The sequence below is a fragment of the Schistocerca gregaria genome, chromosome 2 (genome assembly GCF_023897955.1).
Source record: "Schistocerca gregaria isolate iqSchGreg1 chromosome 2, iqSchGreg1.2, whole genome shotgun sequence".
Lineage (NCBI taxonomy): Eukaryota > Metazoa > Arthropoda > Insecta > Orthoptera > Acrididae > Schistocerca > Schistocerca gregaria.
The window spans coordinates 630,681,378-630,704,949 of NC_064921.1; the positions used below are offsets into that span (position 1 = coordinate 630,681,378).

Here is a 23,572-nt window from a genome sequence, read left to right on the forward strand (position 1 = left end):
CTTTTAAGGTGCTAAATTACATTCACCTTACGGAGTTAACGATTCTTATATATGCCGTACTTGTTGGAAGAATTATTTGGGTGTTTCATTGTTATATTACTTAACGATACAATGTGTACAAGCAATCAGACATAACTGAGATTCCTACATAGCTACTACAGCTAAAACTTCAGTATGCTAGCCTCGACTACTGTATACCATACTCTGTCACTCTACCATTCAACTTTTTGTCTTTAATAGTGTCAACGATCATTTTAGAATTATATATTATTTCACTCGATTGTGCAAAACTATTACTTACATTTACTCAAGTCAGCCACTTGGTTAATATGGACCGCTTGATAGATACAGGTATTAATCGTACAGTGTGTTACAATAGTACTCAATGTTTTTATGGCCAAAAGTAGGGAAACGTACTGTTGACTTACACTAATGTGTGGGCCATTCTATTGTATGGTGAACACTTGCCTGTTGGCACTACACAAGGTGGAAAATGTGGTTCTGATTCTTTAGTCTTCCTACCGCACTCGTGAAGACACGCTTGGTGTCCTGTGGACTCGGTCAGATGCATGACACACACTCCTTCCATGTGTGTAAATACTTCTTGAGAGTAAAATTCGGCAATACCTTTCAAAGTTTGCACGGTGAGAATTGTATAGTGTTAACGTCAGGTGAGCAAGGTCATGCTATTGCGTCTTCTCGACCAATCCATCGCTCATTAAATGCTTGTGTAAGGTGCTGCTGCTTCACTACCATTCCAAACCAGCGTCAGTAACTTGCAGCGAGGCGGGATGGAGGGCTGCCGCCGCATTCCGCTGTCAAAAGCTGGAAAGATGCTGAGCTGACATCACGAAATCTGCACTCGCGTATTCAAGTGGGATGGTTACATCACGTCCAGGCCTGGCACTGCAGCTGGGGCAGCGTGGTACAACGTAAGCCGCCATACTGGTGACCTGGGTTACACTGTAACTGGGCCTGGAACTGAGAAGTATACCACGCCACTCGTCAACCCAATTGGTCATTCAACCTCAAAATGGGTCAGTGGGCTGCGCCTAGGCCAGAGGCTGCTGGGAGCCGAACTGGTGTCCAGCTGCGAGCGTACTTCTGGCTGACTTCATCCAGCCATCGGAAGCCACTCGGGAGTTCTTGGCTCGCAAACACCTCCTGAGAACGTCTCGTCCCTGACCTGCTTCCGCGCTTTTGCCGCTGATACGCCGATTGCGCTGGTTCGGCTGCATGGCCGCTGATGCCAGCCACTCTGACCATTGCCGTCCATGCACAGCCACCGTGCCGCCTGTGTTGTGCTGACAGGGGCTTGGCTGCAGGAAGGTATCGCACACCATCGAGGTGACGACGACTCCGGCTGTTATATGACTTCTGTTAAATAAACGTGATGCTGCTTTCACAGCCTGTACGATTCCAAGACGGCCGAGAAGGTGGTTCTCCGTGCTCACTGCCCTTTCTACCAACCGGCAACGTCATCTTGACTTGCTAAGACGTCTACAACACTCGGGCCATCCTGGTCCCGTTACACACGAGGTGTGGAAAATAAATCACATCTGTTATCTTGCTGTCAATAGCACGAGTAATTCATCGTGCGCAAATTGATGATAAACAGCATCTGTTAATTTCTACGATGAAGTCTGTCACCCACAATTGTTTGTCACACATTGATACTAAACCTAACCTTACGCCTTGCTTCCACGTCGCCCGAGGACTTCCATCTGTCCACATTTCACTATTATAATTTATTATTATCTCATTCTGTGTATATCCCACCTCATCCATAAATAAAATGCAAACTGAGAATTCTGTATCTTCTGCACACCGTCTTGGAATCCACATGAAGAACTGAGATCTGGCCTGGTGCTCATGTGGCCTGAGTCCTTGCAGACACTGTAGGAAGTGTGGATAAAGTAGCTATTCGTGAGCAGTGACTACACAGGAGTGTTGTTTACATATCTAGAAGCTCCATGACTTTACACACTTGTTTCAAAACCTTCCTCTACTCCTCACAACACTCGCGCCTCTATATTGGGGGTGTGAACTTCGCAAGATGCACCGCTTGTCCTCGATAGCGTTTGATCCCATGACTGCAAGTAGGTGGGACAGCCCGCTCAACATGGAATATGGCGTGGAGTTTAGCGTCACATGACATATGCCTTTCGCTAAACAGTAGCAGACTACCATCCCTGCCATTTCCCGTGTGAAGTAATAGGAATGCGTTTCCCTTTCTGTGTTGTTCACGCTCCATTCCAGCACAACCTCAAAACGACATGCACGTAATGGCTGATGTACGCAATAGTGCCATGTGTGACACTAGTTAGGGGGCTCAGTACACACACAGTCAATAAGAAATGAGCAATTACCGTCTACTCCTGTACCTACACCACGGAACGACGATGTTCTCGATCAAAGTAAAATATCCGAATATCATCAAGTACCATATTTGTGGTAAACACAGCAATTCAGTATACCGTTGTTCCTCTTACAATTAGACCCGTGAGGAAGGTGTCATTGACACACACGTCAAAGGTTATAGTCGCTAATGTCATCTTGTTCTGAGACCGGACTAAAGCAACGACGTGCCACATGTAGTACGACCGTGCCTAGTGATCTGCTGCGGTTTTAAATCCGGATTAACGTCTGTTTAATTTACTAAGACTTTAGTTAGAGGCAACACTCGCTTTTTCCAGAAAAGAACCTAGAATTTGTGATTGCTATGTTATAGTTTGTTTAAATTACATGCCTCTTATCACCTGTAAAGTAATCCTGGAATTACTGAAGTTATTTTGGACATATTACACTCGCTGTAAGATCTATTTTTAAACTGTCTCGGCTAATCCCAGATTACTAAACCCTCGCACAATTCACGATTGCACTAGTGTATAAGAAAGGACATTTTGTACACAATTTGATATGTAACGTATCACTGGACTCCTAATAATGGTAATTAACTAATGCGTAACCGAGAAATATGACTTCCTTTGAATAAAACGTGGAGTAGTAAACTTTACGATGGTTTAGTAGCAAAGTAACATTTTCCCCCTTTAATGTTCTAGGGTTAATTTCATGCAATAGTTGATGAAATTTATGTACATTAGAGGCATACAGTGCAATATCATCAGCAAAACGGGGTGGTTCATTTATTGATCAAATAATACGCAATCTCCCAACTCTGTTCCAATTTAGGGATCTGGAAACTTCCTATGGTGTTTGGGAGAAAACATTTCGTGATGTGAAAACTCCTTACCTCATAATTCTTTCAGCTCTACGTATCTGTCCTTATGAAGTGTAATGGAGGTGCTAACACATATCTCTCGCTGTACTAATGTGAACTGACTCATTGTCGTTTCTTCTCTTGGGCTGTTAGTACATGTTAAGTTGAAAGCTTTCTCAGAACCAAAAGATCGTAGATAAAGTTGCAGCTTAAATTTCATTCACGGCTTGCCAATGGTTTGTTGTGCTTTATGCTTTTCTGTCATTCGTGGACAGCAAGTGCAGTACTGAGCAAACATGAACAGATATGAAGAATTATTCTGTACTAGAAGTATTTACGAAAACGTAACAGACATATCGGTATTCAAAATTTCGAACACATCTTCTTCTAATGTGCCACTGGCGTATTTCTTCAAAATTAGTGTTATTTGTTATTGAATTGTATGTTTTGCATATGAAGATTACTTTTATTCTATGGGTATTTGAGTCATGAAATTGTTGATGGTTCTGTTAGCTTGCTTCCATCTCTCGTGACTCACAAACCTAGAATAGCTGACTAAGCTGAAGGCCTCCTTTTAACGTGAATAAATTCCGCTTAAGAAAATACAATATTTTTTGTTCATTCTTAAATACTTATTTCTGCACCAGGAAACTGCAGAAGAACCAGTGACATCAGATGATTTTTATTTACAGTTTACACAGGGAAGCTCTTTGCACGATTTCGCAACAAAATCGCCCGAAGAACCGACGAAAGGATGCGGATGATGAATGAGATTGTGCAGGGCATCCAGGTGATCAAGATGTACGCCTGGGAGAGGCCCTTCGCAGAGCTCGTGGCTGCGGCGAGGAAGTAAGTGAAGGAACTTGTAAATGTTGGCGCTAGACACCTTAGGTCAGGAACCGTTAAAGCAGACCTTTGCATTATTTGTTTCTGTGGGAGCGGCTCTAACCGAAGTTGGTCCTTTGACACATCGATGACAAAACGCAGTTCGCTTACAGTTTTTTCATCTTTTCGCCTTAGATGCCAATTACGAAGTCACTTGTCTTTAACCTTGTCAATGTTTTGTGTGTTCATTTCCCAAAGGTCCCCGTTTTTCCTTCATTTATAAGCACATAATCTCAAATGAATTCCGTAAGTATGACAGACGACTGCGTGAGTCCTACAGGGATTTCATAATTCAAGCTACACACTTGTAGAGGTTATAGAGGGGACTTTGCAGATCAAGTTTTACATAGGAACCCATGTCCGGAACCGTCATTCAACGACGCTACAGAGCGTCAACGTTACCTGAGATTAGTGTTTAACGTCCCGTCGACAACGAGGTCAGTAGAGACGGAGCACAAGCTCGGATTAGGGAAGGATGGGGAAGGAAATCGGCCTCGCCCTTTCTTAGGAACCATCCCGGAATCTGCGTGAAGCGAGTTAGGAAAGTAACGGAAAACGAAAATCAGGATGACCCGACGCGAGTCCAGCGTGCTAACCACGGCGCCACCTCGCTCGATGACAACATTACCAACGAAAACCGTTCTGATATCTCAGACAGTGGAATACATGTACTGGTATTATTGTTGCTACCATTGTAGGGCACGCAACTTTCACAGGTGGTAGTTTGGTCCAAAACAAGGAAAAATGCAAGTAAACAACTTGAGGAAGTGTAGACGGATAACTATTTATCGCATGAGTATCCAAAATTGAAGAATGGTGTTCAGAGTGTGCGCTGCAGGTTTTACGTAGTTAGTAGTGTTAGTGTCATGAGGTGACGGTGTAGGTACTGCGCCGTAGTGTTAAAACGCAAGCATCAATGTGCATTACAGTTGCAGGCAGTCAACGTGGGTCTGGACAAGATGAGCACGGCTTTACTCGTAGAGCCGTTTTGTTGAAACAACAGCAATAGTGGTGCAGCTCTTCCTGCGTACCGACTCATTAAAGTAATGCGCGGTTGGGTCACCCTCTCCCCAAGAGGAGTGGCGGGTTCAGCGGCGTTCGCAGCGCACGAGGCGGGGGGTCAATGTGGAGGCTGGCAGTGTGGAATTGCCCGCTCTGCCTGTGAGTTGACATGTGGCCGCTCCTTCAGCAAGGTCCGAGCAGGCACACGTGGGGAGGGGTTTATTAGTTATTGGGAGCTCCAACGTTAGGCGGGTGAAGGAGCCCCTTAGGGAAATAGCGGAAAGGTCGGGGAAGAAGGCCAGTGTTCACTCTGTCTGCTTGCCGGGGGGTCTCATCCAAGATGTGGAGGAGGTCCTGCTGGCGGCGACAGAGAGCACTGCAAATTGTTGCTCATGTCGGCACCAATGACTCCTGCCGTCTGGGTTCAGAGGTCATCCTCAGTTCATACAGGCGGTTGGCGGAGTTGGTGAAGGCGGAAAGCTTCGCTCGCGGGGTGGAATCTCAGCTAACTATTTGTAGTATCGTTCCCAGAACCGACCGCGGTCCTCTGGTTTGGAGCCGAGGGGAAGGCTTAAACCAGAGGCTCAGACGTTTCTGCGGAGATCTGGGGTGCAAATTTCTCTACCTCCGCTATCGGGTGGAGAAATGTATGGTCCCCCTGAATAGGTCAGGCGTGCACTACACGCAGGATGCGGTTACAAGTGTGGCGGAGTACGTGTGGAGTGCACATGTGGGTGTTTTAAGTTAGAGAATTCCCTCCTTAGGGCCGACAAGACGCCTCCGGAAACGCGGCAAGGTAGGAGTAGGCAAAATGCAACAGGGAATAACAATATTAATGTGCTAATAGTAAACTGCAGGAGCCTCTATAGAAAGGTCCCAGAACTCCTCTCTTTAATAAACGGTCACAATGCCCACATAGTACTAGGGACAGAAAGTTGGCTGAAACCACATGTAAACAGTAATGAAATCCTAAACTCAGATTGGAATGTATACCGCAGAGACAGGCTGGACAGTGAAGGGGGAGGCGTGTTTATAGCTATAAGAAGGTCAATAGTATCGAAGGAAATTGACGGATATCCGAAATGTGAAATAATTTGGGTGGAGATAACGGTTAAAGCAGCCTCAGACATGGCAATTGGATGTCTCTATAGGCCCCCTGGCTCAGCAGCTGTTGTGGTTGAGCACCTGAAGGATAATTTGGGAAGTATTTCGAGTAGATTTCCCCACCATGTTATAGTTCTGGGTGGAGATTTTAATTTGCCGGATATAGACTGGGAGACTCAAACGTTCATAACGGGTGGCAGGGACAAAGAACAAAGTGAAATTTTTTTAAGTTCTTTATCTGAAAACTACCTTGAGCAGTTAAACAGAGAACCGACTCGTGGCGATAACATATTAGACCTTCTGGTGACAAACAGACCCGAACTACTTGAAACAGTTAACGCAGAACAAGGAATCAGCGACCATAAAGCGGTTACTGCATCGATGATTTCAGCCGTAAATAGAAATATTAAAAAAGGTAGGAAGATTTTTCTGTTTAGCAAAAGTGATAAAAGGCAGATTACAGAGTACCTGACGGCTCAACACAAAAGTTTTGTCTCAAGTACAGATAGTGTTGAGGATCAGTGGACAAAGTTCAAAACCATCGTACAATATGCGTTACATGACTATGTGCCAAGCAAGATCGTAAGAGATGGAAAAGAGCCACCGTGGTACAACAACCGAGTTAGAAAACTGCTGCGGAAGCAAAGGGAACTTCACAGAAAACATAAACATAGCCAAAGCCTTGCAGACAAACAAAAATTACGCGAAGCGAAATGTAGTGTGAGGAGGGCTATGCGAGAGGGGATCAATGAATTCGAAAGTAATGTTCTATGTACTGACTTGGCAGAAAATCCTAAGAAATTTTGGCCTTATGTCAAAGCTGTAGGTGGATCAAAACAAAATGTCCAGACACTCTGTGACGAAAATGGTACTGAAACAGAGGATGACAAACTAAAGGCCGAAATACTAAAAGTCTTTTTCCAAAGCTGTTTCACAGAGGAATTCTGCACTGTAGTTCCTTCTCTAGATTGTCGCACAGATGACAAAATGGTAGATATCGAAATAGACGACAGAGGTATAGAATTAAAATCGCTCAAAAGAGGAAAGGCCGATGGACCTGATGGGATACCAGTTCGATTTTACACAGAGTACGCGAAGGAACTTGCCCCCCTTCTTGCAGCGGTGTTCCGTAGGTCTCTAGAAGATCGAAGCGTTCCAAAGGATTGGAAAAGGGCACAGGTCATCCCCGTTTTCAAGAAGGAACTTCGAACAGACGTGCAGAACTATAGACCTATATCTCCAAAGTCGATCAGTTGTAGAATTTTGGAACACGTATTATGTTCGAGTATAATGAATGACTTTTCTGGAACCGAGTGAGGTGACGCAGTGGTTAGACACTGGACTCGTATTCGGGAGGACGACGGTTCAATCCCGCGTCCGGCCATCCTGATTTAGGTTTTCCGTGATTTCCCTAAATCGCTCCAGGCAAATGCCGGGATGGATCCTTTCAAAGGACACGGCCGACTTCCTTCCCCGTCCTTCCCTAATCCGATGAGACCGATGACGTCGCTGTCTGCTCTCCTTCCCCAGAACAACCAACCAAGCAGCCAGCTTTTCTGGAGACTAGAAATCTACTGTGTAGGAATCAGCATGGGTTTCGAAAAAGACGATCGTGTGAAACCCAGCTCGCGCTATTCGTCCACGAGACTCAGACAGCCATAGACACGGGTTCCCAGGTAGATGACGTGTTTCTTGACTTCCGCAAGGCGTTCGATACAGTTCCCCACAGTCGTTTAACGAACAAAGTAAGAGCATATGGACTATCAGACCAATTGTGTGATTGGATTGAAGAGTTCCTAGATAACAGAACACAGCATGTCATTCTCAATGTAGAGAAGTCTTCCAGGTGTGCCGCAGGGGAGTGTCGTAGAACCGTTGCTATTTACAATATACATAAATAACCTTGTGGATGACATCGAAAGTTCACTGAGGCTTTTGCGGATGATGCTGTGGTACATCGAGAGGTTGTAACAATGGAAAATTGTACTGAAATGCAGGAGGATCTGCAGCGAATTGACGCACGGTGCAGGGAATGGCAATTGAATCTCAGTGTAGACAAGTGTAATGTGCTGCGAATACGCAGAAAGAAAGATCCCTTATCATTTAGCTACAATATAGCAGGTCAGCAACTGGAAGCAGTTAATTCCATAAATTATCTGGGAGTACGCATTAGGAGTGATTTAAAATGGAATGATCATATAAAGTTGATCGTCGGTGAAGCAGATGCCAGACTGAGATTCATTGGAAGAATCCTAAAGAAATGCAATCCGAAAACAAAGGAAGTAGGTTACAGTACGCTTGTTCACCCACTGCTTGAATACTGCTCAGCAGTGTGGGATCCGTACCAGATAGGGCTGATAGAAGAGATAGAGAAGATCCAACGGAGAGCAGCGCGCTTCGTTACAGGATCATTTAGTAATCGCGAAAGAATTACGGAGATGATTGATAAACTCCCGTTGAAGACTCTGCAGTAGAGACGCTCAGTAGCTCGGTACGGGCTTTTGGTGAAGTTTCGAGAACATATCTTCACCGAGGAGTCAAGCAGTATATTGCTCCCTCCTACGTATATCTCGCGAAGAGACTATGAGGATAGAATCAGAGAGAGTAGAGTCCACAGAGAGGCATACCGACAATCCTTTTTTCCACGAACTATACGAGACTGGAATAGAAGGGAGAACCGATAGAGGTACTCAAGGTACCCTCCGCCACACACCGTCAGGTGGCTTGCGGAGTATGGATGTAGATGTAGATGTAGATACGGAGCGGTCACATTTCTGCATCAAGATTGAAGACGAGAGGTATTCGGAAAGTAAGTTCCGATTGGTCACGAAATGGGAACCACTGTGAAGATCCGATTAAGCTTTGCACAGATGTGTTGGAGAGTGTCTCTAATACGCCCGTCGAGCACATCGCGTCGCTCTTTTCAGTTCTGAACGCACAGTGAGCTCATGAAGATGCCTAGAACAGCCTGTCTCTCTCCAAGTGAGAGATTTGGCCAGATGTAATGCAACCCACTTACCATAACTACCTTACGGTCCCTTGTTTTCGATGGGAAATGTTTGATCATCCAGAATACAGTCAGTAATTGGCTACCGCTTTTATCTCTGCTCACATTAACTGCTGGCTATGAATACAACGTTTTGGTACAGACAATAAGCTGTAATCCAGCGTAGAGAATTGGCGGAAGCACAGGCAGCTACCTTCTGTGACGAGGGTATTGGAAAGTGGTACAACGCTACAACAAATATCTATGACGGAGCGGTAATTATGTTGGGAGGTGTCTGGAAGGTGTAGATAACTGTTGCAAATAAGACATTTTTGAGTTTCGCAGTGGTTTCCATTTCACGATCGATCGAATCTACTCGTACTTTCCGAACATACCTCTTTTGATTCGAAAGTTCGAAGTAGCTGGCGATTTGGGAACTGTTCCTGGGAGAGGCCGAACGCCAATTATGCCACAAATTGTTGAAGAAGTTACTATTGTCATTGCTCAGAATACTGGATTCAGTATGCGATCTTCAAGCAGTGTTGTTCAAGCTATGTCACGATAGCTGAACATTACATGGCCCACCGTTCGAAAAGCGCTGCGAACAACTGTGGAATGATGTCTCTTGTTCGGTTGCAGACTCTCGTGTACGTAGATGGTCGTCACACTGAGCAACGTTTGTAACCTCATGTGGAAATTAAAATGTATTCCTTTCAAATGGTTTATTTTTTATTTCTATTCCGCATGTCCTTATAAACGTTTCCACGAAATTTCATTGTCGTACGATCACTTATTTTTTACGGGAGCCCTGTCAAGCAGCGCAAGTTGAATTATAGCCACAGAACTAAGGATCCGAAACACAGAGGAAAAACATTGCGTCAGCTACGTGCAATTACAGTGTTTTCCCGGAAGATGCGCCAACACCCAAGTGCATGATTTCTAAGTCTACCTTATCTATTAACACAACTAGGAGAAAGATTTCAGTTTTACGCGTTCTATTTTCAGGTCTGAATTTCGCAGACTGCTGCAGGCAGCATACCTCAAGGGCCTGCTGGTGGCGTCCGCGGTGTTCATGGAGAGGTCCTCTCTTCTCGTGACGCTGCTGGCGCATTACCTGGCTGGCGAAGTCGCCGGTCCTGAGAAGGTACGAGTGGTTCCCCTTGCATCTGGCCTCGTTCGACTGCCATATACCAAACGAGAACGCAGTTTTGTTCTTGTTTCAGATATTCGCGATGGCCCAATTCTTCAATATTCTCAATCTTTGTCTGGCGACGATGTTCCCCTGGGCAATATCCAGTCTGCAGGAGGCTAAAGTATCCTTTCAGCGCATAGAGGTACGTAGCAGCTCTCAGACATCAAACGACAAAACAATTTACAGTTTACTGACATCAGTTTGGCCAAGAGAAAGAAATATTAAATACATCTCTGTTCTGATGCATGTTTTTATGTGCACAATTGATACGAATACGCAATCTGCATACATTGCCAAATTCGTCGTGAGCGTATCATCGAAGGAATGCCAGTAACAATAACCAGCAATGCAAGTCTACAGAAAGGTAGATGTTTAGATAATAGCTAGGCACGATTCGAAGTAGCTCATACGGCGTACTATCCACGCCTCTGGTGTGACGCCTCCCTCCCTCCTCAACTCTAACTCCTCCCAACCTCTACCATTATTATCCAGTAGCTGCGAAATTTTACTTACGTTATGTCGGTTGTGTTCGGATTCGAAAAAGATCAATTAAATGCACATCTCTGGAATTTGGTTCGCTAACAGACGATAGGTGCATTAGCCGTATGACAGTGTTGTCTATTAATCACGTTGATAATTCCAATGGAAATGATTTATTACTTAAAGTGATAGATTAAAAGGTACATAGAAGTGGGATCCGAACCAAAATGCTTGGGTTTCACGGGAAACGCTCTTACACGCTGAGATACCTCGGGTAAGGTTGAGGTCCACCCCCACAGAATTCCGTCACGACATCTCTTCTACTCTACAAACTTCACAGAGGCTCTCCTGCGTACCTTGTTGGACTAGCAGTCTTGCAGAAGGAATATTCTCGGGACGTGGTGTAGCCTAGCGATTGTTCCTAGTACGTGTCTTTCACTCTACAACTGAGTGTACGCTGATTTCAAAGTTACTGGCACATTAAAACTTGTGGCGGCGCGGATATCGAACCTAGAAATTTACCTCTAGAAGTATTGGCATCGTTTCCACAGCCTATCAAAACGCATCCTGAATATCTCAACTTACAGTGCCTCCAGTCGAATCTCGATGGTCGAAAGAAATTACTTAAAATTGCAATTCTAGACAATTACATTACCTAATTTTTACTCATAAAGCTAGGCTTCGGTTTGGAAGTAGATCAATTACGATACGACATAATTGCTTGACTACTTGATCTCGCTCTAGGATCTAACTGTCGGAATTGTAGTAGACTTACCACATTATACTGCTACGTTCAGTCTTCTCTACAATCCCGTTTCAAACGTGTGAGCGTTGTTGTATTTGATGTACTGTCCGAATGGCGCCATTAAAATGATGTTGATCTTTGTCTGCCATTTCTTACACGTTGTTTCGATATATTTTCCATGTCAGCAGTTTAGGACCAAATGACTATAACATCTTTCGTGACCTTAGTAGTTACATATTAAACAGTACGCGATTAATTATATGTTTTAATTGAACCACAACTTTCTTATGTGGCAGATTCAACTAGATATTGTCGTCTTTCAATTAAAATTTTAGTGGCCGTCTCTCAGTTCCACTGAACACTCTTCCCATTTTATGACTATCGTCATCACAACAGCATCGTTGTCATTAGTAGATATCTCTGACATTTGATAAAATCGAGCCTGTAGCCAGGAAGCCTAAAATCTATCCTTCGCTTGTATGCTTCAGTAACGCGTAATAGTTGTTTCTCGCAGGTACGTGATAACCCATATCATTTCACAATAATGTTCGTCTTAACCGCTGTTAATGTATGGATAGCTTTCAGCGCCTATACAAAGTCAAATAAAGCAACCTCCTGTTGCTTTTATGGACAGTGTATTTCACGTCATCGAATTTAGATTGTTTTTAAATTTATCAAAGGGTATTACGTCTGAATCTGAAAAAAACCATCTGATTATTAATCTAAGTCTCTTATTATTTTCCTTATAAGTCCCTAGCTGGATTCAGTTTGGATCTCGCAATACCTTACTTTTCCAGTAAACACATCCGTTCTGAGAAGTTTATCCGCACAGCCTATGTTCTGTCTTAATTACCTACTTCCGCACGCCAGTGGTAACACATACTGATTTAATCATATAAAAAAGAACCGCGGCGTCACATATGGCTTATCTCGTGGAAAAATATTTACAATAGCAATCAGCGAAGTGTCTCGCTAGATATTTTAATCCGAAATCGATACATCCTTTCTGCGGTTGTGACGGGGGGCGTACAAAATGAAGAAGTCGATATTCTTGCTAAGAAAGTCACCAGATTCGGAACATCAATTGATCTCACACCTTTCCCTTCTGTATTGTACCGTCTGGCACACAGAAAGCGTTTCAACGATGGTAAGAGAACTACAAGGCGTCTTAGTTCTTCAGCTTGTTATTACATGTAGACCAGGCTCTCATGGGTTTCACCTACCCAGGTGGCTGATATCCGCTTTCTGCCGCGTAAGATTTATCCACTGAAGTTTTCCAATACAGCTTCCGTGCACTGTAATTAACCCAATCCCATTCTGTGACTTCACTAACACAATAGAAGGTGACATAAATCGCGTCCTCTTTTCATGTGCAACATAGCAGCGCCACAGACAATCGTTTTTGCAGCAATAACATCGTCTGAACGTAGAGTTTCCCACGAGAACCTTCATTATTCTTTCCTTGAGTAATTCCATATACGTTCAATAAAAAGAGCTTATTACATTTATACGGGCTGCCAAGAGACTTTCGTAGTAATAACGCAGCACTGGGAGCTAGGTTAACAGTCATTTTATGTTAATATGTATTTTATATGTATAGCTATTTCAACTTATACGTTGTACATTTGTATCGGTAACGTGCCTGCTCTTTTCGTTTTATTTGTTCAATTTGTTGTGCCACAGCAAATAACTCTGTTAAACAGCTTACTACGATTCAACACAAGATGTCAAACATATCTGTTAAAGACGTATTTCTGTACTTATATTTGTACCGTATCTCTATCGTTTATCGTTAATCGTTAATAGTGGTATATTGTTCCTCTGTCTTTTCATTTGACTTACCAAAATCTATTGTTCAATATTTTATTTGAATGCCAATCAGCAGCAGGTGCCAAACCCCTTTGTTAAACTTGTATCTCTATGTTCTCATATTATGTCATCAATTTAGGTTTAATACTGTATGCTAATTTATTCCTATTAACTGGCTGAACGGCTGTTAGTGCAGCTCACCTCCTAGTCTATACTGTGCTAGCGTCTTTATGTCCACACACCTGTTACATCCCACATCCACCTGAACCCGTTTACTACCGTAGTCTGCCTCAACAACTTGTAACACTCCCTCTTCCTTCTCTGTCTTGTCTCTATTGCAGAATGTCTATTCACTGAAGCCTCAGGATACGTCATAGCGAGGTGTCTGGGTTGAGAGGCGGACATGTCACCCTAATTCATTAAAGAAATCCGTATTAGTTATGCGAATACACTCAACCCTCCCTTTAATTACAACAGTCCCTGTCAACCAACAGAAAATTTATGAAGCAAGTTATGGTATGGTATTATCTGTGGTCAGTTTAAGAGTTGCACGCTTGACATAATTCTGTTTGTGATAATTTAATAGCTGATCACTCATATCTCACGAATGGCACCGATAATAAAGGTGAAATTCAACTACTAAATAACACAAATATATTTGTATCACAAAGTGATATATTGTGAGAATTCCTAAAATATTACAAGACACATATATTGAATGGAACATGAGTAAGAACAGTGTAACTTCGGTAATGAGACGCTGTCTATTCACATACAGGAGCGGGATCAACTATCATGTTACAGAGCCCTAAAACTTTGAGAGTGAGAGTATGCCTTAATTCGTTACCGCTAACTATTACGAACAATATCAGTCTGAAATGGAAGCTCTTGATACACATCACACATGCAAGCCGTGGCTGTATATAGTGACAAGGTGATAGCGAAAGCTGGCAGGGGTCAGATTAATTAGACTACTGCGCTGGTGCTGCGAACACATCACCACGTGCAAGACGTATAAGTACATGATGAAAGGCCCCCAGGATGCCATAAAATTAAGACTTATAAAAAACAAAAATTGAAACACCGAGTAACCAGAGGGTTGGCAAAGACATTAATTATGAAAGCGCGGTAAGGCGCAGACAAACGAAAACAATGTCTCATTCAATTTGTTATACAGTTTTTTGTTTTAGAAAGACACAGTCAGACTTTCTCGTATGTAGAAGGACGATAAGGATGTGCGATTTTAGAGTTGAAGTATTGTGATGTCGATGTATTATATGTGTGAGTGAATTACAAGGTGTACAACTTAGCTTCCGCCGTTTTTTCCCCAATATTTGAGGCTTTAATGAAACAAATGGGTTATAAATGTATCATTAAAAGTATTTTCCATCACTGGCCACTACTTTCTCCAAACTTTCGGGCAGTGTACGAATCCCGCGTCGAAAAAATTGTTCACCTTTGGAAGCGATCCACGAGTCGATCCAGTTTGTGACTTCTTCATGAGATCGGAAGTGTTGGCCAGCCAGGCCATGCGCCATTGATCTAAACAGGTGATAGTCAGAGGGAACAATGTCTGGAGAATACGGCGGGAGGGGTAGAACTTCCCGTTTTAACGTTTCCAGGTACGTTTTGATCTCTTTTGCAACGTGGGGTCGAGCGTCGTCGTGCTGCAAAATCACTTTGTCGTCTCTCCCGCTGTACTGCGGCCGTTTGTCTTTTAATGCTCTGCTCAAACGCATTAATTGCGTTCGACAACGAGCACTTGTGATAGTTTCACTTGGTTTTAACACCCCATAGAACACGACGCCGAGCTGGTCTCACTAAATGCAGAGCATGGTCTTGGAGGAGTGAATTTCGGTTTGGTCGTCGACATGGAAGCATGGCCGGGACATACCTATGATTTTTTGCGTTTAGAGTTATCGTAATGAGCCCATTTTTCGTCTCCGGTCACAATGCGATGCAGAAATCCCTTCCGTTTTTGCCTCTGAAGCAACTGTTCACAAACACACAAAAGCCATTCAACGTCTCTTGGTTTCAGCTCACACGGGAAGCAAGTTCCTCATTTCTTAATCATGCCCATAGCCTTGAGACGTTTTGAAATGGCTTGCTGTGTCACTCCCACTAATCGTGCCAATTCTTCTTGAGTTTGACGCCAGTCTTCACTCAGCAGTGTTTCCAACTCCGCATCTTCGAAAACATTCTCTCTTCCACCACTACGCCAGTCTACGACGTTAAAATCACAGTTCTTGAAGCGTTCGAACCACTCACGACGCGTTCTTTCACTAATTGCGTCCTTACTATACGTACTTGAGAGCATTCGATGAGACTTATCCACTGTTTCCTTCATATTGAAACAAAAGAGTAACACCTCTCGCAAATGAAGAGGATTAGGCTAGTAAACTGACATTTTCAATCAAGAACAGCTTTATAATGCAGACACAAATCGATTGATGTTTGAATGAGGTTATGTTGATCGAGGTCTAAGCTAACTACCTGACGTCTGCGATCTGTTTCTTTCGCCGCTACTTACCGTTGTCACCACCGATCGCCAAACGGCGGAACCAAGGCTGTACACATTGTATATAATGTTAAAAAACCGAATCAAGCATTTTATTTATTGAACTGAAGAGGATTTTCGTGACTACGACAAGCGCCGCCTGCAGCTTCAACTAGGCCAGCGAAATCCGATCGCCAAGAAAAATAAGATGAACAGAGACATTTTAACAACGCAACCATATTCATATTAATTTTTAAAAAAATTACGCGCATTCAACTCAGAGCACAGGGATGATGTTGCAGCTGCTGTCAGTGGCGGCCTGTGGCCGTGGATAAAGACCCAACTGAAACAGTGCGGGCGAGGTGCGACAAACAGTATCAACTGCTGTCACCAAGTGGTAACTGACAAGGCTCTGCCTGGACTAATGTGACAGTAATACGTCTGACTTTCGTGATCACCTTGACTCTCGCTGACCGGAAGTGAAGAACTCTAACGTTCTCTCTGTCGGTCCAGAAGTGAATTTCTGCCGAACTCCTCAATTCGCCTTCACGCTGCAAGATTAGTGCCTTGTTCTCACCTTGCAGGGAACTCTCCAATCGTGGGAGGACACAAAAGCGGCGGCCAACCATACTCCTAGATTCTGCCACAACTTTCCCTTTCAAACCATTACAACAAATTTTCATTCTATAGCAGGTTGTCCTGCAGATTCGGAGTGCACTCTTTTGCGTCAGCACATGTCATACTGGTCCACCAATCAGATGGCGTTTATCGGTTTATGTGCGGGAAAGCATAGCCCTGAAACTGCTTCTGGTTGTTGGACGGCAGTGTTCTACATTGGTGCCGTACTGTCGACCCCCCTGAGGACGCAGACATTAAAATTCTCCGAACCGGCGCAGACAATGCAGCTGTCAGGAGTTGTCTGGTAGGTGAGTGGCAGGACCCAATGCAATAAAACGATTGGCGAGGTACAGGCCCCGATGCTGTCCACAACCTACACACCCTGCTCGTCTCAGTACAAATGCCACCACCATCAGTTACGCCCTGTGGTGCGACAAGCGAGTTATACTCTGATCTTGTCTTTCAGGCAGCCGTGTCGCAACATATAGTCCAACGTCTAATAAAGCGCACCGGCTCAGTCACCAAGTACTATCTAAAAAAAAATCAAAGCCCTCATTCCAGATTTCATAACTCCAGTGACCTTAATTGAGCGTCACCACTCGTCAACAAGAAAAAGTTGAATGAAGGCAAAAAATGTTATTGCCAAAAGTGACAAAAGACTGTCACTCACTAGGTCTCCAGGCCGGTCGGAGTGGCCGAGCTGTACTAGGCGCTACAGTCTGGAACCGCGCGACCGCTACGGTCGCAGGTTCGAATCCTGCCTCGGGCATGGATGTGTGTGATCTCCTTAGGTTTGTTAGGTTGAAGTAGTTCTAAGTCTAGGGGACTGATGACCTCAGATGTTAAGTCCCATAGTGTTTAGAGCCATTTGAATCATTGGTTAATTATTCGACCTTCTTCTGTAGGAACAGATTTCGAAACCTTCTATTCTGTTCTGTACGTACTGTTTGTCCTTCATGTTTCGTTTCCGTCCAAAGTTACATTAATTCAGAAATGACTTCGTAACTCTTAATTTTATTTTAGGTATAATATATTCTACAGTTTAACTGTGTTTGAGCAAATAAAATACACAACTATTTCAGTTATCGAATCTTTTGTCAGTTTGCTTGACGTAAGAAAATTGGTTTGTTTATAATCTACTCATTAGGTCTAATAGCTATATCTTCCAATTCTCTATGCGTATTGACCATGTTTTAAGATGGAGTTGACTGTGTGTTTACTGTCAGCTGATCCTCTTTTTACTGCTGTTTTATCATTTTCATATCTAGCCTTAGTACAGGCATTTTATTTGGTTTTAATCACTAATACCATATGGAAGAAGATTATGAATAGCTATTTTCCTCGCAACAAAATTTATGAGTTAACCTGGAAGTCATCCGACCAAAACATTCAAAACGAAAGAGTCCACATACTGTTATTATACAAGCTCATAATTCAGACAGGCTATAGACGAGGTAATGAAACCACTGGAGAGAAGAAGGAGGTTTACAGGATGATTTAATGATTGGTGTAGAGGTGCAGCCAACAAGGGAAAAGCAGCCGAAGTGCTATGGCTGACAAACGAAAACGATGAAAGAACAATGTTGGGATACGTCTAAGCAGCTTGTCGAAAAGGTCCTCCGTGCAGAAATGCTCGTTAGCAAGACAACAATGGCAGATGAAGATACAACGGTAAACAGTAGATAATACAAGAGACTTTTACAGAATAGTCAAGTTCTTTAATAAAGGATATAACGCAAGGACTGGCGTGATCAAAGATCAAGCAGGACAAATGCTAACTAATGAGACGAAAGCTACGGAGGAATCGAAAAACTATTTCGAAAATCTCCTAAGAATGGACAAAACCATCAACGATACTACGACGACAGTCGAAAAAGAAGAACTATGCAGAGAAAACAGAGTGATGCTACCAACATTGGAGGATGAATTGCCAAGAATGGAAGAGGTGGGAAAAGTCATAAAAATGCTGGAGAAAAGAAAGACACCAGCAATAGATGGAATACTTGCAGAGATGCTGAAAGAGGGACGAAATATCCTACATGAGTGTACTGTCTGATGCGTTTAATTTAGAGGATAGAAAGAATTCTGGCAGAATGGAAGCAGTCTGTCATCTGCACGGTACTTAAGAAAGGATATCTAATGAGGTGCAGCAACTATAGAGGACATGCCTTACTATGTACAGCTTCTCCTGAACGGATTCTGAGCACGCTGTTGCTGAAGCTGCTAACATCATACGTCAAGAAGGTACTTGCATTTCAGCAAGAAACTTTTAGAAACAGGAAGTCAGCCGTAGATCAACTGCATACAAGAAGGCAAATATTATAAAAGAGCAAGGAATTTCACAGAGATGTTCACTGCATTTTTGTGGACTTCCAAATAGCATATGACACTGTAAACCAGCAAACAATATGCCAAGAAAAGTAAGAAGACTAGAGACAGGAATTAAGCTGGGTGAGAGGATCAACAATATTGCCTGTGTGGATGACACAGTTTTAATGGCACAGAAAGATCAAGATCTGGTTCAATTGGAATGAGTGTTAATGGAAGAGCCTATGAGAGCAGGCTTGAAGATGGATATGGATAAGACCAAATACCTGATAATGAACTGGGAGAAGGATGGCAGATCTAAAATCTTTGAAAGTGAAACGAGTTCAAATTTCTAGGGGCAGCACTCGGTGGAAGGAATTGGGTAGACCAGAAAATAATGACAGTATTTCAGTCAGAAAACAGTTTAAAGTTTGCAATCGGAAAGATGCTCAAGTGCCGGCTTCTATTGAGATCCACGAAGATTAAGATCTCCAAGACTGTAGCGTAACCCATTATCCGATACGGAGCAAAGACCTGGACTTTGACCGAAAAGGTAGAAAGAAAAATCCTGACTTGATAATGCTGTTCTGCGGCAGGTTTCTGGACTAGGGAAGGCTGGAGACGGCTGGCGAAAATCGAAGAAACATGAACTGCAGAAGTTGTACAAACTGCTGGACATTGTGTCATTGTGACAGGTGGTGGAAGAAGATGTCAGAGGTAACAGGCCAAGGGACCGACCTTGAATGTCTTGATCGAAAGGATTGAAGTAGATATGAGAATGGTGGGAATGGCTGGACAAAATAGATTTACTGAAGAAGATGGAGGAGGCTGATTGCCGTGGCCAAAGACCGAATGCAGTTTGTTGGTCAATCCAGTACAAGTAAGTAAGTAAGTATGGAGAAGATGTTACCCGTCATTTACCAACTAGTCCTAATTTGGTATCCAATTTGTTATCAGCAGTGAAACACTTGCATTATCACGATTGCGACCTAACTCACGTTTGCCACTAATTCCCCTCGTCGGCACTGCCAACAGGACTTTCTGCTAAAGCCAGAGGCACCTGCAGACGACAGCAACAGGAGAGCCACAGTGGGGGAGGTGTCTGTCTACTTGCAGCACGTGTCGGCCTCGTGGGACGGCGCCCACCCCACCCTGGTCAACGTCAGCCTCAGTATTGCACACGGCAGCCTCTGTGCTGTTGTCGGGCCTGTTGGATGCGGAAAGGTGAGTTATTTCACTCGATAAGTTTCAGGGAGCGAAAGGCTATTTACAGTTTGTACAGAAACCAGATGGCAGTTATGAGTCGAGGGACGTGAAAGGGAAGCAGTGGTTGGGAAGGGAGTGAGACAGGGTTGTAGCCTATCCCTGATGCTATTCAATCTGTATAATGAGCAAGCAGTAAAGGAAACAAAACAAAAATTCGGAGTAGGAATTAAGATCCATGGAGAAAAAATAAAAACTTTGAGGTTCGCCGATGACATTGTAATTCTGTCAGAGACAGCAAAGGACTTGGAAGAGCAGTTGAACGGAATTGACAGTGTCTTGAAAGGAGGATATAAAATGAACATCAACAAAAGAAAAACGAGGATAATGGAATGTAGTCGAATTAAGTCGGGTGATTCTGAGGGAATTAGATTAGGAAATGAGACACTTAAAGTAGTAAAGGAGTTTTGCTGTTTGGGGAGTAAAATAACTGATGATGGTCGAAGTAGAGAGGATATAAAATGTAGACTGGCAACGGCAAGGAAAGCGTTTCTGAAGAAGAGAAATTTGTGAACATCGAGTATAGATTTAAGTGTCAGGAAGTCGTTTCTGATAGTATTTGTATGGAGTGTAGCCATGTATGGAAGTGAAACATGGACAATAAATAGTTTGGACAAGAAGAGAATAGAAGCTTTTGAAATATGGTGCTACAGTAGGATTTTGAAGATTAGGTCGGTAGATCACGTAACTAATGAGGAGGTATTGAATAGGATTGGGGAGAACAGACGTTTGTGGCACAACTTGACTAGAAGAAGGGATCGGTTGGTAGGACATGTCCTGAGGCATCAAGGGATCACAAATTTAGCATTGGAGGGCAGCACGGAGGCTAAAAATCGTAGAGGGAGACCAAGAGATGAATACACTAAGCAGATTCAGAAGGATGTAGGTTGCAGTAGGTACTGGGAGATGAAGGAGCTTGTACAGGATAGATTAGCATGGAGAGCTGCATCAAACCAGTCTCAGGACTGAAGACCACATCATCAACAAGTTTCAGAAGCAGAATACATATTGATTTATATCTCCCTGAAGACTAAATGAGTGTAGACGTTCAAAACATCTTCCAGACTCATGGTGAGAGCTTGATTTTTCGAGGTGATAACTGAAACTTTTCCTATCACTTCTTGTGCCATATCTCCCTCTCTTGTTCCCACTTGTATGAAATTTAATGAAAAATCAGTGTTCAGGTTGTACCATAGATTTCAAACCTGAGTGAGGAATCTCCTGTGCGGTGAAACTGAAATTTCGTGGCAGGATTCTTCCTCCCTGGTCTCTTGGTCCGGCAGCACGGGTTTGGCGCACAAGTCTTACCAGATGGCCAGCTTAGCAAGAAGTTTGCAAGGTAGTGTCATGGGGAGGTTTACTCTGGGAGTCTGACAGAGTGGGAGGCAGTCTGCAGTACCGAGAGAAAGTGGCGATATCGACTTCGCTCTGCGCCAGAGGCTACAGGGCGCAGTAGCTGACAAGTTGTGTGGTGGTGCTGACAGCCTTGGATGGCGCTCTGAGCGCACTTGTATGCATCAGTGTATCTGGTTCCAGGAGTCTCCACAGGAAGTAGTCACCAGCAAAAGTGGGAGTCAGCAGGAGGAGTGGCTGCATCGTCTTGTGCTGGCGCCGGAGGCCTCTGTGGGCAGTGCCAGACTAGTTTTGGGGCCTTGCTGGTGCACATGGGGGACTTCTGTTGCACTGCTGTGGCTGACTGCAAGGGGGTGGACCCAGTCATCCTATGTAGGTATTTAATGGACGGCCACCAGCAAGAAAACTTCGGAGAAGGCAGTATGGTGGAACCATGAGCCGCGGGAAAACAGCATGAGTATACTGTAACGGTGAGTGCGGAACGTGCCCAGCTCTAATGCAGACATCGTAGCTGACAGTGTCTTCTTGCCGGTGTCCAGAAAAAGGGAGCAGCTCACAGTCAGTGAGGGGTAGTGGTGGAGAAATTGGTTATGACACTGTAACGTGCTACTTGCATTTTGGTTGATTTAGAAGGAACGACAGAACCGTAATGGACTGAACATCATTGGTAAAGGTTATGCGTATAAAGCGAAGCGCCGAAGAAACGGGAATAGGCATGAATATTCAAATACAGATATATGTAAATAGACAGAAGGCGGCCCTGCGACCGACGACGCTTATATGAGACGAGTGTCTGGCGCAGTTGTTAGATCGGTTACTGTTGCTACAATGGCTGGTTATCAAGGTTTAAGTGAGTCTGGGCTTGGTACTACAGTCGGTGCACGAGGGATGGGACACACCATCTCCGAGGTAGCGATGAAGCGGAGATTTTCCCGTACGACGATTTCACGAGACTACCGTGAATATCAGGAATCCAGTAAAGCATCACTTCTCCGACATCGCTGCGGCTGGAAAAAAAATCTGTGAGAACAGGACCAACGACGACTGAAATAATCGTTCAAAATGACAGAATTGCAACCCTTCCTAAATTTGCCGCAGATTTCAATGCTGCGCCATCAACAAATGTCAACGTGCGAAACATCCAACGAAACATCATCGATATGACCTTTCGGAGCCGAAGACACTTTCGTGTAACCTTGATCATTGCATGACACACAGTTTGCCGCCCTGCCTGGACCCGTCAGCACCGACATTGGACAGTTGATGATTGGAAACATGTTGCCTGGTAGGGCGAGTCTCGTTTCAAATTAAATGGACGTGTTCGGGTATGGAGACAACCTCATGAATCCATTAACGCTGCATATTAGTAGGAGACTGTTGAAGTTGGTGTAGGCTCTATAATGGTGTGTGGCAAGTGCAGATGGAGAGATATGGGATTCGTGATACGTCTAGATACGACTCTGACAGGTGTCACGTATGTAAGCGTCCTGTCTGATCACCTGCATCCACTCGTGTCCATTGTCCATTCCAACGTACTTGGGCAATTCCAGCAGGACAATGCGACAATCCACACGTCCAGAATTGCTACAGAGTGGCTCCAGGAACATTCTTCGTGTTTAAACACTTCGCTGGCCACCAAACTCCCAGAGACGAACATTATTACTCACATCTAGAATCCCTTGTAAAGTGCTGTTCAGAAGAGATGTCCACCCCCTCTTACTCTTACGGATTTATGGAAAACCCTGCAGGACTCATGTTGTCAGTTCCCTCAAGCATTAGTTCAGACATTAGTCGAGTCTATGCCACGTCGTGTTGCGGCACTTCTGCGTGCCCGCGGGGCTCTACACAATATTAGACAGGTGTACCAGTTTCTTTGGCTCTTCAATATATAATGTAAGGATGCATTTCACCATAAATTCTGCAGCATATTATAGCTGTTCATTGCGGGATATGATTGTTGTAGTTCTGGTGGGGCGACACATTGTTTTGATCGCTTGTATCGTCGGAGTCCTGAAATTTCAATTCTTGACTTTGAATTGAGTGCAAAGGATTAATTTTGAAGTCCGTTCTGGTGATCTTATATGTTACTTAACAAAGAAAATATTGATTGT

At 43.8% G+C, this 23,572-nt stretch overlaps 1 protein-coding gene across 1 annotated transcript in view; it reads left to right on the plus strand.

Moving 5' to 3' along the window:
- LOC126335904 (ATP-binding cassette sub-family C member 4-like) overlaps positions 1 to 23,572 on the plus strand; it is a 227,009-nt gene that overhangs the window by 106,467 nt on the left and 96,970 nt on the right. The window contains exons 7-10 of the mRNA XM_049999377.1: positions 3,913 to 4,069; positions 10,203 to 10,341; positions 10,421 to 10,531; positions 19,881 to 20,069. Of these exons, the coding sequence (XP_049855334.1) occupies positions 3,913 to 4,069; positions 10,203 to 10,341; positions 10,421 to 10,531; positions 19,881 to 20,069 (596 nt within the window). The remainder of the gene's footprint in view (positions 1 to 3,912; positions 4,070 to 10,202; positions 10,342 to 10,420; positions 10,532 to 19,880; positions 20,070 to 23,572) is intronic.